Source organism: Macaca thibetana, chromosome 6, assembly GCF_024542745.1.
Source record: "Macaca thibetana thibetana isolate TM-01 chromosome 6, ASM2454274v1, whole genome shotgun sequence".
NCBI lineage: Eukaryota > Metazoa > Chordata > Mammalia > Primates > Cercopithecidae > Macaca > Macaca thibetana.
Window position 1 is genome coordinate 24,334,970 of NC_065583.1, and position 16,386 is coordinate 24,351,355.

The window sequence follows — 16,386 nt, forward strand, 5'->3', positions numbered from 1 at the left end:
AGCCTTAGCAGGCAGCCTGCCCCCTCTAGTGGTGGTGAAGAGACACTGACATGCATTAATTCACAGGAATCCTCCCACAGCCCTGTGAGGTTGGCAGGCTGTTATCATTATACTCCCGCCACAGGGACCTTGCACAAGCAGTTCCTTTTGCCTGCAACTTCCTGCCACATCCTTCACCTCCTTTTACTTTCTTCACTCCTACCAACTTCAGATAAGAACTCAGATGCCACTTCCGCAAGATGGCCTTTCTAGTTCCCCACCCCCAAAGGTTTAACCGTCGTACGTTCCCATGAGCTTTTCCCTCACAGAGAGCATGTAACCTCCTTGTCACTGTGCACTCATCGGCTTTTAGTCAATGTCTGTCTTTCCTGCTAGACTGCAGTCTGTGTGAGGTGAGCCCTCTATTTGTTTAGTTTCCTTTCCACTCTATTTCAGCACCCAGTCTGGGCCTGTGGAATGGCTCTGTTTTCCTCAGGGGCTAAAGAAGAAGGGAGGTTTCACAATGGAAAATCACATCCTCCAGGTGGCAGTCTTAAGAGACTGCTACTCACAGCTCTGGGGCTTTCCTACCTGCCGGCCATGGCTTTGTAGTAAGCAAAGATCTGGTCTGCCAGCTTGTAGACAAACTGATCAAAACACAGGTTCACCTGGTGGAGAGAAAGCAGGAACATCACTGGTGCCCGTTCAGCTTAATCACAGAAACCGAGCCAACTGAAAGAGGGCAGTCGGCCAGGACTGCCCAAAGTGCATTCTGGGGAAAGACGCTTTGAAGGGGAAAAAGAAGATTCTGTGGCTAAGTTTGGGAGGTTTGGTCCCTTGCTCTCAGGGTCCTCAGTCAGTCAACAGACAAGGCAAAGTTCAAAAAGGAACCAACCTCCCCACGGACCCCCTCCTTAGCTGTTTTGAGGCTGCCTGCCTGGAGGGATGCAACGAACAGACCGTCAGAACCCGTCAGTGCTTGAATCTGTCTGCTAACTCGGCAGCCTCTCCATCTATCTCTTCTGATAGATGTTATTTTTCATTGTATTTTACTTTGCTTTGCAATTTTTTTTTTTTTTTTTTTTTTTTTTTGAGACGGAGTCTCGCTCTGTCGCCCAGGCTGGAGTGCAGTGGCACAATCTTGGCTCACTGCAAGCTCCGACTCCCGGGTTCACACCATTCTCTTGCCTCAGCCTCCCGAGTAGCTGGGACTACAGGCGCCCGCCACCACGCCCGGCTAATTTTTTGTATTTTTTTTTTTTTTTAAGACAGAGACTCGCTCAACAAGTCGCCTAGGCTGGAGTGCAGTGGTGTGATCTCGGCTCACTGCAACCTTCACTTCCTGGGTTCAAGCGATTCTCCTGCTTCAGCCTCCCAAGTAGCTGGGATTACAGGCACCCACCACCATGCCCAGCTAATTTTTGTATTTTTAGTAGAGACAGAGTTTCACCATATTGGCCAGGCTGGTCTCAAACTTCTGACATCAGGTGATCCACCCACCTTGGCCTCCCAAAGTGCTGGGATTACAGGCATGAGCCACCACACCTGGCCGCAAATTTGTTTATGAAGTTGATGGTCACATTTCAAAGCGCCTTCCTTCCAACTTTGCTTACGTAGCTTTGGTTTTTAATGAAGAAAGCATTGACATTTCAGGGTCTCATCATCAGTGACAGACTGTGATGCTAAGGTGGGAAGATAATTCACACCAGACACAGAGAATCAAACCAAATATTCCAAAAATAGCAAGAGCAGGACATGACCATGAGATGGGGCAAAGGCAGTAGCTAGGTAAGAGTCAAAGGAAACAGATCCTATTTACTGTCAGATTTAGTATTTTAAGTCTTTCATGTTTAACATTTACGTGATTAACCTTTGATCCTTTCTCACCAGACCCTTGGCTCCATAAGGTTAATGATTCAAAAAGCTTTCAGATCTTTCATCTCACACCCTACGTGGTATGCAGAACACAAAATCCCAGCGCTGTGTTTAGTGCTTTCCTCAGACCTAGGTCACTGAGGCCGCTGCCCTGCACTTTGAGCTTCAAGGGTCATCAGTAGACCTCCGTCCAGGCAAAGAATCCATAGGGTCAAGGTGGGCATGTGCACTCAGGCCCCATTCTCCCCTTCTAGAACCAGCTCTGAGAAGCCTTCTACAGGCAGCTCAAGCCTCTTCCAGGGCCACGTGCTCTCTTCTCTGGCCTCCCCTCTGAGGATGGACTGCACTACGGGTGTGTGTGACCATAGGTTTTAGGTCTGGCTGAGGGTCACTGTTTCTGAGCAGAGTTGACAGGCAGAGCTTGGGTATTTACACACATGCACATGAAGCCCTTCATGGTGCAGCACAGAGTTTGTGGGTGGGAAGAGAAAGGCAGCAGGTCCTGAACTGGGTGTCTCAGTTTGTACTTCTGCCCTCAAAGGTTACACAGGCCTTCTGATGGCCATGATTACAGAGATTCCTCTCCTAGAACAAGTCCCTGATACTCCTACTTCATGCTAATAGCAAAAAACTGGAAAAGTCCGGAATTTGGAACAAGATTAAAGGAGCCAAAGGAGAAGCACGTCACTTGCCTCAGCTTCGATCTCATCGTACAGGAACTGCTTTTTAAACTTGGTCAGAGCATAGTAGGCGCTGTCATTGTATAGATCCAAAGGGTAGAGGACATACCTGAAGAGGGAAAAACACAGCCAGCCGCTTACTAATGACCTCCCTTAAGGAAGACAGTTTTATACTTGCTTGGGAAATAGAAACAAGTTCAGAGTCAGGAAAAGACCATCTTTCAGCCCTCTCTGATGGTCCCAGAGCCTCCACCGCTTAGGAGCAACTTACTTTACAGTCAGCCCAAAGAAATAAGAAGTCCAAGATGCAAATAAAACCAGGACTTGTAAACATGTATCTGGGACTAAAAGACATCAGGTGGCAGTTAAGAATACGAGCTTCCTGCTCCTGAGATTACTCTTTTCTGAGCATAGCTGTTATGAGGCTGACAAAGCATAGGAAGGACAGCTGGCCTGGGAAACTTCAGAATTTATCTGCAAGGCTGAATTAAATGATTCTGTCTGTCTGAGCTTTCCCCGTGGTGGGGCACATGGCCTCATTTCTTGTCAACTCAGTGCTTCCTTCTGGAAAGAACGGAGCTCCCTGGTAAACTGCCCTCCACTTGCACCCCAAGAGCCACCTGCTGGCCCAATGCTGCCTCTTACTCCATCATGGAAGGTTCTTTGGTTTCCAGGATATGGTCCGTTAGAATCCAGGGCATGGACATCTCGATGGGGAACTGGATTCGTCGGCCCATGGTTAACTCCAGGAAGAATTCTCGGAACCAGAGCTGGGAGAGGTCACAACACTGCTGCAGGGCTTCTGAAAAGCATAAGGGAATGAGCCTTGGGTTACTCTTAGCACTAAAAGACCTTAGTTCTCATTGTTTTTATTAATTTTCATTGTTATTGTTACTGTGTTAGGTATGTAGCAGGTACTAATATTGATTAGTAGGATCCTGCTCTCTTTTACTTAAAGGCAAGCCTAATATGTACTTGGAAAATAGCATTTGTTAAGCTTGAGTGGCAGTGGTTGTGGGCTGGCGGGGGAGAAGAGAAGGCAGTGATGTTTTAGAGCTTTAGATGCCCCTATAGTTCCCATCACCCTCCTACAAAGTCATCCTGAAAACCGGCAACCTAAGCTTGAAAAGTACGCTCATGGCTGGGCGCAGCGGCTCATGCCTATAATACCAGCACTTTGGGAGGCTGAGGCAGGCAGATCACTTGAGGTCAGGAGTTTGAGCCCAGCCTGGCCAACACGGCAAAATCCCGTCTCTACTGAAAATACAAAAAAAAAAAAAAAAAAATTAGCCAGGCATAGTGGTGCATGCCTGTAATCCCAGCTACTCAGGAGGCTGAAGCAGAATTGTTTGAACCTGGGTGGCAGAGGTTGCAATGAGCTGAGATCACACCACCGCACTCCAGCCTGAACCTGGGAAGCAGAGGTTGCGGTGAGCTGAGATAGTGCCACTGCACTCCAACCTGGGCAACAGAGCAAGACTCCGTCTCAAAGAACAAAACAAAACAAAACAAAAGTATGTTCATTACACAAATACAGTGTCAGTGTCAAGATAGGCCCCCAAGTGCCCACTTTCAGTTGGATTGTGGCTCCTTGACTTCTTGTGTGTGTTAATTCGTAGATCCCATACAGTTTAGAGGCCTTGAAGGCCCTTCCCAGGCTACTCTCTAATGGAGAAGAATGTACTGTTTGTTACAGTCATCACTCTTTTCAATCCCAGCAGACATACGAAGACTCACGTCCCTGAGATACTACTCTTCCTCTGCCCTAGACATACATCTTACTAAAAGGAGAGGAAGTGTGAAGAACACAGGACTGGGATGCAGCTCGAGAGCCTCCCCTGCTGGCAGCAGCAAGTACTACTTAGCGCTCGGCTGCGGCTGAGTAGCAAGTCTAGCATCCATGTGTCTATATGTGCATATTCTTGGTTTTGATCCCTCTCTACTAAGGACTTTATGACAGATTAGCCACAGGTATCTCCCGGACACATTTAGCTAGGTCAGAATAGCTGAGTTGAACCTGGCCTTTCCCAGCTCCAAAAGCCCACTGGAAAGTGTGTGTGTTTTCCTTGGCGGTGATATCAACGATCACGTCCTTAGGGTCAACGATCACGTCCCTTTGCCATGCCTGGCTTGGTGGTCTTAGTGGCTCTGAGCCCTTCGTCCCCTCCCTCCATGCCTCAGCAGGGGTGGGATGCAGCTCACCACTGATGTTGAGCAGGTGTGTGAAGAAGAAGGACTGTTTGTGAAAGTCCTCTATGGCGAGGACAATGGGTCCGTCGAGGCTGCTCCTCAGGGTCTTCTTGGAGCCGCTTTTGTCTGCAATGAGCGATTCAAGCATGGTCCGCACCATGTACAGCTTGAAAAAGAAGGCAAGATGAGAAGGTCAGAAGCTGGCCCTCCACCCCAGGGGAAGAGGTTGCTTCGTGTTGTATTTATGTATTTATTCTTGTCTGCAGATGTCTGCTCTTAAAAAGCATTGTCCTAAGGAAGCACCAGTTTAGGGTTTGAGAAGTAAATGTGGAACTGTGAAAAGCTTCATGGCCAACCCGGGCCCCGTGACATCCCTGGGCCGGTGGGCCTGGCCACAGCAGGTGGCTCCCTGCTCTGCTTGGCCAAGGGTGTGTATATCAGAGGAGAACCTCATTACATGTCACCCTGGAGTCACTCCCTGTTTTCCCAGAGGGCCACAGATGCCATGGGCGGAGCACTGGACTGGGAGTCAAAAGACCGGGGTTCAAGGCCAGGCACTGCTGCTGATTTGCTGTGTGACCTTAGGCAACAAAGCCCCCACTCTGGGCCTCAGTTGTCTCATGTAACATGAGGGGGTTGGACCAGATGCCTTCTCACACCAGTCCCTTTCAGAACTAACATTCTGAGGAACTGAGAAATGGGATAAGATCAGAACGAACCCCCTCCCACACCTGTTCCTGATCCTCAGCGTTTTGACCCCGTGGCTGAGCAATGGCGCCCCCTTGGTGGCATCGGCTGCACTGCACAGCCTGCTGAAGTCCGGGGCGGAAGGCGGGTTAACATTGGTACTTACACAGGAGGCTACTAGACAATTAACTCCCGCTTACAGGGTGCCTTAAGTGCAAAGGATGCAAGTGCGGTGGGGTGGTTCTCTTTGCTAATCTAGATCTCTCCACATCATTTGTCTGTGAATCTTAGGGCTGGAAGGGGCCTTGAGGAGCCAGGCTAGTCCATTCCTGCTGCCTCCTCGAGAAGGGTACCCAAACCACCCAGCCAGGCGGTGTGATACCAGGGATCGGCAGCCTCTTCGGCCCTGTGTGCCACCAGTGGGGTGAAACAAAGCCCTCGGGGACCACTGGCAGGCCTAAGACACAGATAGGAGAGAAGGAAGAGGGAACGGGAGGGCAGGAGAGACAGGGAAGAGGGAGAGAGAGAAAGAGAGAGAGAGAGAGAGAGAGAAAAGCAAGAGGTATTGTATACGGTGGGAAAGCCGCCACGACTGCCGACTGCCGGGGGCTACCTCTGAGACACTCCAACCTCCCAGCAACCACGTTCGTCTTCGCTGCCTCTGGAGCTTCCCTGGGATCTTCCCCACCACATACCTGGCACTGATGCGGGCAGGGCAGCCACAGAAACGTGACCCACCATCCCTGCCACAGGGCTTCCTTTGTGGGAAAGCAGCCATGGTGGCCGTCAGTGCCTCAGACAGTCCCCCATCTGCAGGCCTGTTGGGGGGCCCGTCTCATCATCCCTAAGAGCCGAGAAGCACTCTTCTCATGACGGCCTCTCAAGTCCTCAAAGGAAGAATGCAAGTCTAATCTGTTGTGGATGCTGTCTGATTGACGTCCAACTCTAACGATCTGAAAACTGGTTTCACCCATAAGAGGGTGAACTCTTTTCCCATGTACTTTTACTTAACAGAGCATTTAATTCACCAAACCAGTCTCTATCCCAACTACGCAAGATGCCCGTGTCTGCTGCGTCCTGCAGACCATACCAGAGCCCTGGGTGGGTGTCAGGAGACCTGGGTTCTTGTCCCACCTCCACCTGGGACTCGCCTTGTGACTTGGACAAGTCACTTCCCCTCTCTAGACCTCAGTTTCCCCATCTGCAAGATACGGGGAGGGCCTAGGTTCCTCTAAGAGCTCTCCCAGCTCTGGTTGTCTAGGAGTCTATTCCACATGTCTGTGCCACCCTGGCATGACCTGGTGGAGGCTGGGGGTGAGGGGGGATTTACTGCTGGTGACCCACCCCTCTCACATCATCTACACAAATCCTCCCTTCCTCACCTCTCCTTTTCTCTCTGCCTGTTAAGCCCCCTCCTCCTCCTTTCCAGTGTCTTTTGTGCCTTGTCTGTCTCCTGCTCACTCATGTCTTAAAACTTACAGAAACACCTGAAAGCCCTGCTCAGTGTTCCCCGGACCTCAGTCCTTGATACTACACAGAACTGTTTGCAGACGCTTCCTCGGGGCGTTCTACAACCAGCCGGTGAGATTGGTGCAAACTGGCAGAGGGTTGTCAAGCCAAGGGGAGTTAAGACGACCCTGCCGAGAACCCACCTCTCCCCTGCCCCAGCCCCCAGCACAGACACAGACACACACACAGGGAGAAGGGTCAGGGGGTGGGCCTCGGATGGTCCATCTCGGGTGACTGAGAGCAGAGAAAGGCTTAAAGGTCATGGGAAGTGAGGCCTCTGAGACCCTTAAACCCGCAATGAGAACCATCTGCTTTTTCCAGCACATCAAAAATACTACCAGAAACTACCTAGCCTTAAGTAGGTAGCAGGGACTTAACGGAGATACTCAGATTATTGACTTTTTTTCTGTAATGTTATGACTGCTCTGGATAAGCCACGGGCGACCTCTTGCGTAGAAGCTCTGGCTGGCAACTCTGAGTGTTTCCAAATACTGGACTTCCTCTAAGGGGACAAGGGCTTTCAACACTTGCACTTTTGGAAGGATGTGGAACTAAGGGATATTTTGTTAGTAACACAATCTCATTCGAAGTTTTCATTTTGCAGAGAAGATAGTCAGAGCTCAGAGAGCTCAAGGTGCTTGCCCAAGATCACACAGCAAGTCAGAGGCAGAACTTTTAGGGGAAAGGGCCAGGGCTTATTAAAGAGGGACAGGATAGATGTGTATAGATTCCACTTTAACCTCCTCCTGCACTTTGGAATCTATACTTCATAGGACTAGAAGATAGCCAGGCAAGGTGGATGTGGTATTATCCCCATTAGCTGGTTTAAACAACTGAGGCACAGAGAGATCTGTAACGTGCCCGAGGTCACACAGGTATCTAGGACTAGAATCCAGGTCTCCTGAATCTTAAGCCAGTGGTCCTCCTTCCTATATCAAAACAATATGGCAGAATAAGACCAGAGCAGCCACTCAACCCTGCCCCTCCTGACCAATGGCTCCCAGTCCCACTACCCATGGCCAGCCATGATGACCTACCATAGCTGGGCTGGCCTCTGAGTCAACGCAGCTGGCCTGTGCCTGGAGCCGCTTACCTGTGTGCTGGATGGCCCCACAGCACGCCGGGGCACCTTGATGTCAAATCCACCTTTGGGGTCCTTCTCCCCTCTCAAGCATGGGTCATTGGGGGGCTCTCGCCCTCCCTCCCAGTCACAGATGGTCTTTCGAATTGCCTGTAGGACACTGGGGAAGGAAGAACTAAGACTTAGACCAGGTTTCACCATGGGAAAAAGGCACTACAAGCTTGTGTGTCTAGGGGCCATGGTGTCCCAGGACTACCCACATTTGAATTCTTGGGGTGCTTGTAAAGCATGCTCATTTCTGCCCCCATTCCAAAACTCTGGTTTAACAGATTTAAGGTACGGTCCAGGAATCTGTGCTTAAACAAGTGTCCTACATGGTTCTGATGTCCAAGGGATGTTTGAGAACTCAGCTCTGAGCCCATCAAGTGAGACAGAACTTGTGTGAGGCAAGATGTCTATTTTTCCTTTCTGGTTATCGGGGAGTCTCATTGGTCTTACGAAATCTGTGTGTGCTTAGTTTTCATAATAGCTTAGATGTACTGCATACCTACTCCATGCTACATGTGCTTAGGTCTATCTGTGGACCATCTCATTTCATCATCCCAACAAGCAGCAGGTGGGGATTATAATAATCCCTATTTTACAAATGAGGAAAACTGAGGTTTGGAGAAGGTCAGTAACTTTACCAAGTTCACACAGCTAGATAGCAGTGGATATGGACTTCCAGAGATGAAGGCTTAATTCATCCCAAATGCCCAAACTTCTAAAGAACCCTCTAGAGCTTGCTGGAAGAACCCGTGGGTGTTCAGTGGCTGAGCCAGGACATCCTCTCTGAAGGGTATCTGGCATACTTATGTCTGATATGCTCCTGAAGGTATCTGAAAACCCACCTGATGAGGACGTTCTTCTTCTTCCGTACCGCCTGCCGCAGGGGCTCACGCAGCGTCACCTGGGCGAAGTCCTGCAATGCCGCGTAGATGGTGTTCCTGATGGCCTGGTTGAAGACACTCTCCATCCTGCCCATGAGCACCTGCAGGCCTTTGATCATGGCGATCACCTGGGCAGGAAGAGGCCAAGGGTCAGGTTCACCATGTCCAGCACACCAGCTCTCTACTACCCATCATCACCTCACCAGGGGAGGCGGGGAATGATATCCAGAGGCGTAAGGCCAGTGCTACTCAAAGTGCCAGTGCATGGCTAGGTAGGAGACATGTGCCACAATGTACGTACATCAGCACTTAGCTTCAATCATTGAGACAGTCTTGCTACAAAACACAAATGTCAGCTCAACTAACAGCATTCTTCGCAATCCAACTGATTTTCATCCTGGCATGAGCTCCTGATTTTGTTGCTCGCTGCTGACAAATGGCAGCTGGCCCGTGGGCCACCATTTGAGCATTTTGAGAAGTGCCCTGGCTTTTGAAGGCCCCTCCATAGACCAGGCACCCACAGACCACATCAAATAGAACTTTTTTAACATAAAATTTTCTAAAGAATTTTTACAACCTTTGTTTTTAAAACCATTTAGCCAGTTACTGCTTGAGTTTATAAGATCAAAATTTCTCCTGCAGAAGTCATGGGGGAGAATGCCTCTACTCCTCTATTTCCCTTCTCCTTACCCTAACTCACTGATCTGTTTGGAGAGATTGGGATTCAAGCGTGTGTGATGAGAGGAGCCTGGCTTGACCTTGGCTCGCTCTTTTGGGACCTGCCTGCCTGCAAGTATGTGGCCTCCCTTCTAGGTTTCTGGCGACTTCTTGCAGTGACCATCCCCTGCCCACCCCGAGGAAGGGAAGCGTGTATCTATGCAGCTGCTTTGCCTATTACCCAGTGGCAAGTTTAATGAGATGTAGGAGGCATAGGAAGACTGGTGTGGCGTTGGGTGAAAACCACATTATCTAGTTCAGCTTTACCAGCAGTAAGTCTGAGCCTTTGACTCCACTGGCCTCTAACATTAATTTCTCAATTGATTCAGAATTCAGAGGCAAAGACATGTGGCGGATCGTCCACCTCACAACTGCCACACAGATCACACCCATAATGGCATGTTCCACCTTCTACACCAGACTGGAAACACATAGGACAGGGCCCAGCTATGCTGTGCACACCCAACTGCCAGTGTCTGGGCTCATGGTGGGCAGACACATTTTTTGTTGAAAAGGAACAAATAAATGAATGAATGAGCTTAGATCCTAAGCCTGTTTTTTTTTCTCTAAAACTTAAAGGAAGAAAAAGAACATTTTTAGATAGAACTGGTATGAAAACAACTCAGGAGGTGATGGTTTTCAGTGGCACCAACAGTACAACAATTTTGTTGGCGATAAGTTTTGGTGCAGAGAAATAATGGGAAAGAAGCATTAGAGGACTGTTAGATCATAACAGAATCTGGGCTCCTGGCTACAGATGTAACTAGGAGACATCAGGACAAAGGAAGGAGTAGATAATGAAGATGTCTCAGACTAACTCCAAACACAGAGGAGTGGGCAGGCCTGTTGCATCTAAGGGAAAAATCTTTGCAACTCTAGACAAGGCAAAGATTTCTTAGCTGAAACCCCCAAATCACAAACCACCAAATAACTGATAAACTGGACTTCATCAAAATGTAAAACAGCTGCTCTTCAAAAGGCACCCTTACAAAAATGAAAAGGCAAAGTCACTGATGAGAAAAATTATTTGCGACATATATTTGACTAAAGACTTGTAATCTAAAATATGGAACAAATTCTCACAATTCAGTAATAAGAAGACAGAAACCCGACTTTTAAAAAATGGGCAAAAGATCTCAATACTTCACAGAGGAAGATATATGAATGGGATCCAAGACAGGACAGAGGTAAAGAGAATTCTCAAGATAATACATAATGAGGAGACTCTTCGATCAGTGGCTGGGCTGGTCTAGAGACAAACCCATGCAGACTGGAAAGAAGAGGGCTTGTGGAAGAATGGCTCCAAGAAAAAAAGAATAATATCAAAACTCATCAAATGATGACGGTGATGGACTATTTTGTAAGGAGTTTTACATTTTGTTGGTATATTTGGTGTTGCCTTTTTGATAGACTCATAGAAAACAAAACAAAAAATAAAGTATTGCTAATTCTATGAAGAACAAAAAGTTGTGCAAGAAAATAAAGGTATTCACATTAGATCATGTGGCTCAGTGATGGACAATAGTTACTTGGTTATACTAATAATAAGGTAACTATTGATTTTTACCAAAAAGTGTAAAATTACCAAGATGGGAAGATGGGGGAAGGAAACCAGGTGTGTTGCAGGGACGGGAGGTAGGAAGGAGATAGCTATATCCTCATTTCCCAAAGTAGAAAATCAATACGAAATGTCATAAATTGAAAAACCAAGAAATAGTCTCGTTAGAACTAGGGAGACAAATACTACAAGGAATCGCTTAACAAGTTGAATGGTGTTTCCTATTTGGGGACTCAGATTGGAAAGGCATGGTGCAGGCAGGTTACTACTCTCACTTTGTTTTATTTTTAAAGGCCACACTGAACTATTTTTCTTTTTTATTTTTTTAAACATGTTTTTATTAATGAGATAAAAATGATAAAACCTCTCAATGTATAGCACAGTAATGACTAGAAGGAAATCGAGTGACATGTTCTTGGTGGTTGTGCTTGGATGATGATATGAGGTTGTGGGAAGGTGAAGGTAGAAGTGGGGTTGGGGTAGCATCTTCTAAATCACTTACAGTGCATATGCATCCCTTTTATTAAGGACATAAGTGCAAAAATAGTTTTATAAAGTTGCATTTACCCTCTGACTGTCTCACTTTAAACAGGCTTCAGGATGACTTTGTAGAGATGACTGCAAAACTTTCTTCCAGGTTGCCAGTTAGTAATGGAAGTGCCAAGGGGTCTGGGGCCACTTAGGACAATGTAAAGTGTGATTATGATTTTTCTCCTTTCTGAAATTATGCCACTGAGCCTCAGTCCTTTAAAGTGAACTTGGAGAGACAATGACTCTAACCTCTTACATCTGTATGACCCTGTAAGTTTTCAGAGCTCATCTACATTCATTATCTTACTTGACAATTATTGTTTGATTCTCCATAATAACCCTGGGATGGGGCAGGGGAGAAATGATTAGCTCCATTTTACAGATAAGGAATCTGAGGCTCTGAGAGCTGAAGTGACCAGAGGGCCCAGGGCTGGGATCCAGGTCTCTGATTTCTAGATTCGTCTCCTGTAGGTTTCAAATGGTCCTCAAAGAAATAGCTGTCACTCACAACCTAGTGTAAAGGAGTTTTCCTCCCAAATAGAAACATCATTTTGTAATCAAACAAAATACAATACAAAAAGGTATAAATCAGACAGTCCTGTTTCCAGAAATTACTACTGTTCATGGTTTGGTATACATCATAAATATTTATGCCCTTCAGTTTTCCACAAATATATAAAAGTATATTATATTTTGGTATAAGTGGAATCATTTTATATGTTGTTCTGTTTTTGGTCTAAATGTCTATATTTGGAGTTTTATTTTTTATATGTTGATAATATGTATTTAGATATATTACATATTTCTTTACATACTTAAAAATATCCACATTTATGTGTATATGCATCTTTATTTCTAGATATATTTTTGCTTTTTCCCTGTATGCATGAAAACTACAGACATGCTGTTCTTTAACTATTTCTTTTTTAACTTAACAATATGCTGAGCGTAGCCTTCCACGTAGGTATATCTTTTTTACTTTTTATTTTTTTTGAGACAGAGTCTCACTCTGTCGCCAAGGCTGGAGTGCAGTGGCACAATCTTGGCTCACTACAGCTTCCACCTCCCGGGTTCAAGTGATTCCCCTGCCTCAGCCTCCCGAGTAGCTGGGATTACAGGTGTGTACCACTACGCCTGGCTAAATTGTTTTTGTATTTTCAGTAGAGATGGGGTTTCACCATGTTGGTCACGCTGGTCTTGAACTCCTGACCTCAACTGATCGACCCGTCTTAGCCTCCCAAAGTGCTGGGATTACAGGCGTGAGCCATGGTATATCTTTTTTAGAGACTGCACAGTATGCAACGATATACCTGAGTCTTAACTTATTTACCTGGTTCCATATTGAAGAACATTTAAGTTGTTCCATATATTTCGGTATTATAAACAACACTGTGATAAATATCCATGTACATATATCTCTGCACAGTTGGCTTATTTCCTTGGGATATATTCCCAGAAGAAGAACTTGGCCAAAGGGTATGCACATTAAAAACGAGAGTACATATAATCAGATTGCTCTCATAGAAAGCCTATAAAATGTAGACTGACCACTAAAGACATGAGAATGTCTATTTCCTGCAATTTAACTTGCAACAGGCATCACCCAGCTGTCAAATCTCTGCTATCCTGATGGTAAACACTGTATCCCATCTTATTCCAATCTGTAGCTCTTTGACCACTGATAACTTTGGGCATTTTTCATACCTCTTTTAGCCATTTGTGTTTGTTTCTTCTGTTGGTTTCTTCGTGCCCATTTTTCCAGTGGAATGGATGTTTTTCTTTGGATTTTTAAGAACAGAATGAGTTTCTAATCAATTCTGAGTAACAGAATAACTTCTGACAAATTAATTTAGATGGGAGGACAGGGAGGAGCATGCAAATTGGGGCAACCAATGTTGTTTTCTTGCTCAGAACTATGCAGGAACCACCATGAGCTACAGCCTCAGGGACAGAGGGAGATGCAGGGAGTCTCACCTACCTCAACGAAGGCAAATTTTTCCTCACTGGTGTAATTGTAGCGCGTGGCTCTCTCATATTCTTCTGCAGTGCCAGGACAGTCCTTGTTGCAGAACTTGTCTGTGGGATGAACCAGCTTCCAAGAGTACTGGGGAGAGTGGAAACAAACCAAATGTCCATCAACTGATGAACGGACAAACAGAATGTGGAGGATCCATGCAATGGAATATTATTCAGCTGAAAAAAAGGAATAAAGTACTAATTCATGCTACAACATGAAAAACCTTGAAAGTATGCAAAATAAAAGAAGCCTGACACAAAAAGCCACATATCATATGATTTTATTTATGTGAAACATCCAGAATAGGGAAACCTATAGAGGTAGAAAGCAGATTGTTAAGGGCTAGGGAGATGGGAGGGGATATAACACAGGGCTTCTTTTTGAAATGATGAAAATGTTCTAAATTTGACTGTGGCTATACAACTCTGCGGATATACTAAAAACCGACGAACTTACACTTTAAATGGGTAAATGGTACGGCATGTGAATTATAACTCCATAAATCTGTTAAAAAGACAGCGCTAGGGGGAGATGGAGGCAGATTCCAAAGAAAGAGAGGTCAGTGTGAGGCCCTCTACCCGGAGACACCTACCACCTCCATGACGTGGGCGCTCCACTTGGATAGAAGCTGCAGACCCCGCAGGGCTAAGTCAAAGAGCTCGCGATACTCCTCGTCTGACTTCTGGCTGTCCAGTCCTGAGCCCGTCACCACCTGGGGAGCATCAAGTGTCATACTCACGGTCTATGTGCCTGACACTTTTATATGTTATCTCATTGATTCCCCCAAGAACACTGCAGGGAAGTGCTATTATTACATCCCCTTGACAGATAAACTGAGGCTCAGACAAGTGTCTTGCTGAAGGCCATGTGGTTTATAAATCACTGAAGGTTTGGGTTCAGGTGGTGATGCCAGAGCCCCACTCATAACCACCCTGGAGTATTACAGGGCAGCAATTTTCAAACTCTGACCGCATTCACTGTAGGAAGTGCACACTATATGGTAACTCATGAACATATATCTACATACAGATATTAAATATATGTATGCAACAATTTTTTTTCTTTTTTTTTTCTTTTAGAGACAGGGTCTCACTGTGTTGCCCAGGCTGGTCTCCTGGGTTCAAGGAATCCTCCTGCCTCAACCTCCCAAAGTGGTGGGATTACAGACGTGAGCTGTCACACAGAGCCTCAACAATATTTTTTACAAAGCAATCTTACTCTTAATATATGGGATTCCTTCTGATTTTCTATTCTATACTTATATAAAAATGCTAATCACAAACACTAAGTTGATTTCACAACTCATCAGACATGACTCACAGATTGAAAGGCAGTGGATAAACATCTATATAATATTCCACAATGATACAGAATATGTGCATATGCACAAACATACTCCGTGTGTGTGTATATGTACATACACACATATACATATACAGCCAGTCCTCCTTATTGGCGGATTCTGTATTTGTGAATTCTCTTACTGGTTAAAATTTATTTGTAACCCCAAAATCAACACTCATGGTGATTTCTCAGTCATTTGCAGACATACACCCACTCCCAGCTGAAGTCGGACAAAGTGACTCTGCCTTGTTTCAGCTCTCATATAGTAAACAAGTGTCTTTTTTGAAGTCTATTTAGTACCATGTTTTCTGTATTTTTGTGCTTTTAACTCCAACTGCTCAATTTAAAATGGCCCCCAAGCTTAGAGCTAATGCGCTATATAGTGTTCCTCTGTGCAAGAAAGCTGTAACATGCCTTATGGAAAAAAAAAATACGTGTTCTAGATCGGCTTTGTTCAGGCGTGAGTTATTGTGCTGTTGGTCATGAGCTAATGAATCAAGAGTAGAGATCACATCAAGTGTCTTCAAACAGAAGCATGTATAAAACAAGGTTATATAACGATCAGTTGATGAAAATGTTGTGACCAGAGGCTCACAGAACTGTAACTCTGATTTCTTCTTGGGGCAATGATTTAGTATTTGCTACTTCAGAGTTCATGACCACTTTACAGAACTCCTGTGAATAATGAGAATCAACATGTATAGAGCATATAATTTTAAAAAACATCTTTGGCCAGACTCATTCTCAGACCACATCAAAATGTGAGTAGGAATTAAGAGCTCTGGCGGGGGGCAGTGGCTCATGCCTGTAATCCCAGCACCTGGGGAGGCTGAGGCAGGAGAATCATTTGAGTCCAGGAGTACGAGACCAGCCCGGGCAACATAATTGAGATCCTGCCTCTATTTTTAAAAAAGAAATAATATATTTAAAAAAATTTTTTAAAGAAATTTTAAATAAAGAATAAGTTATTCCTGTAACTTCAGTTCAATTGATTGGTACATATGTTTAGAAAGCTAAAGGTCTGGGCTTGACCTTGGTCCCTGTGGGCCACAAGTCTAATGACTACAAGTCATGGTCTAATGGCCACAACTCCTTGCATTTGTCAGACTGTCCCCATTTCAGGTACGTTGCTCTGTGATCAAAGGCATCTCCTGAGTTGGGGTTTGTAAAGCAGAGTCACCATGGCTGTTAGCCACATGGTGGAAGCAGTGAGCATACGTGGGTCAGTGCACAGTCACCCACGAGTGCTATGTAATAAAGGAATCTGAGTCACAGGATCAGTGTTTTTC

At 45.7% G+C, this 16,386-nt stretch overlaps 2 protein-coding genes across 6 annotated transcripts in view; one reads left to right on the forward strand and one right to left on the reverse strand.

Moving 5' to 3' along the window:
• Window positions 1-16,386, forward strand: part of MED7 (mediator complex subunit 7) — a 437,050-nt gene that overhangs the window by 241,092 nt on the left and 179,572 nt on the right. The gene's annotated exons all lie outside the window — the stretch shown is intronic.
• The window catches only part of CYFIP2 (cytoplasmic FMR1 interacting protein 2), a 132,221-nt gene that overhangs the window by 67,821 nt on the left and 48,014 nt on the right, over window positions 1-16,386 (reverse strand). For 4 of the 5 annotated variants that reach the window (XM_050793900.1, XM_050793897.1, XM_050793899.1 and 1 more), the window contains exons 12-19: window positions 14,346-14,465; window positions 13,715-13,840; window positions 8,892-9,058; window positions 8,014-8,161; window positions 4,737-4,890; window positions 3,180-3,336; window positions 2,547-2,643; window positions 571-647 (exon numbers count right to left, since the gene is read on the reverse strand). In XM_050793900.1, the coding sequence (XP_050649857.1) occupies window positions 571-647; window positions 2,547-2,643; window positions 3,180-3,336; window positions 4,737-4,890; window positions 8,014-8,161; window positions 8,892-9,058; window positions 13,715-13,840; window positions 14,346-14,465 (1,046 nt within the window). Of the gene's footprint in view, window positions 1-570; window positions 648-2,546; window positions 2,644-3,179; window positions 3,337-4,736; window positions 4,891-5,793; window positions 5,869-8,013; window positions 8,162-8,891; window positions 9,059-13,714; window positions 13,841-14,345; window positions 14,466-16,386 lie in introns of all 5 variants that reach the window. The other variant, XM_050793901.1, reaches the window with a different exon arrangement.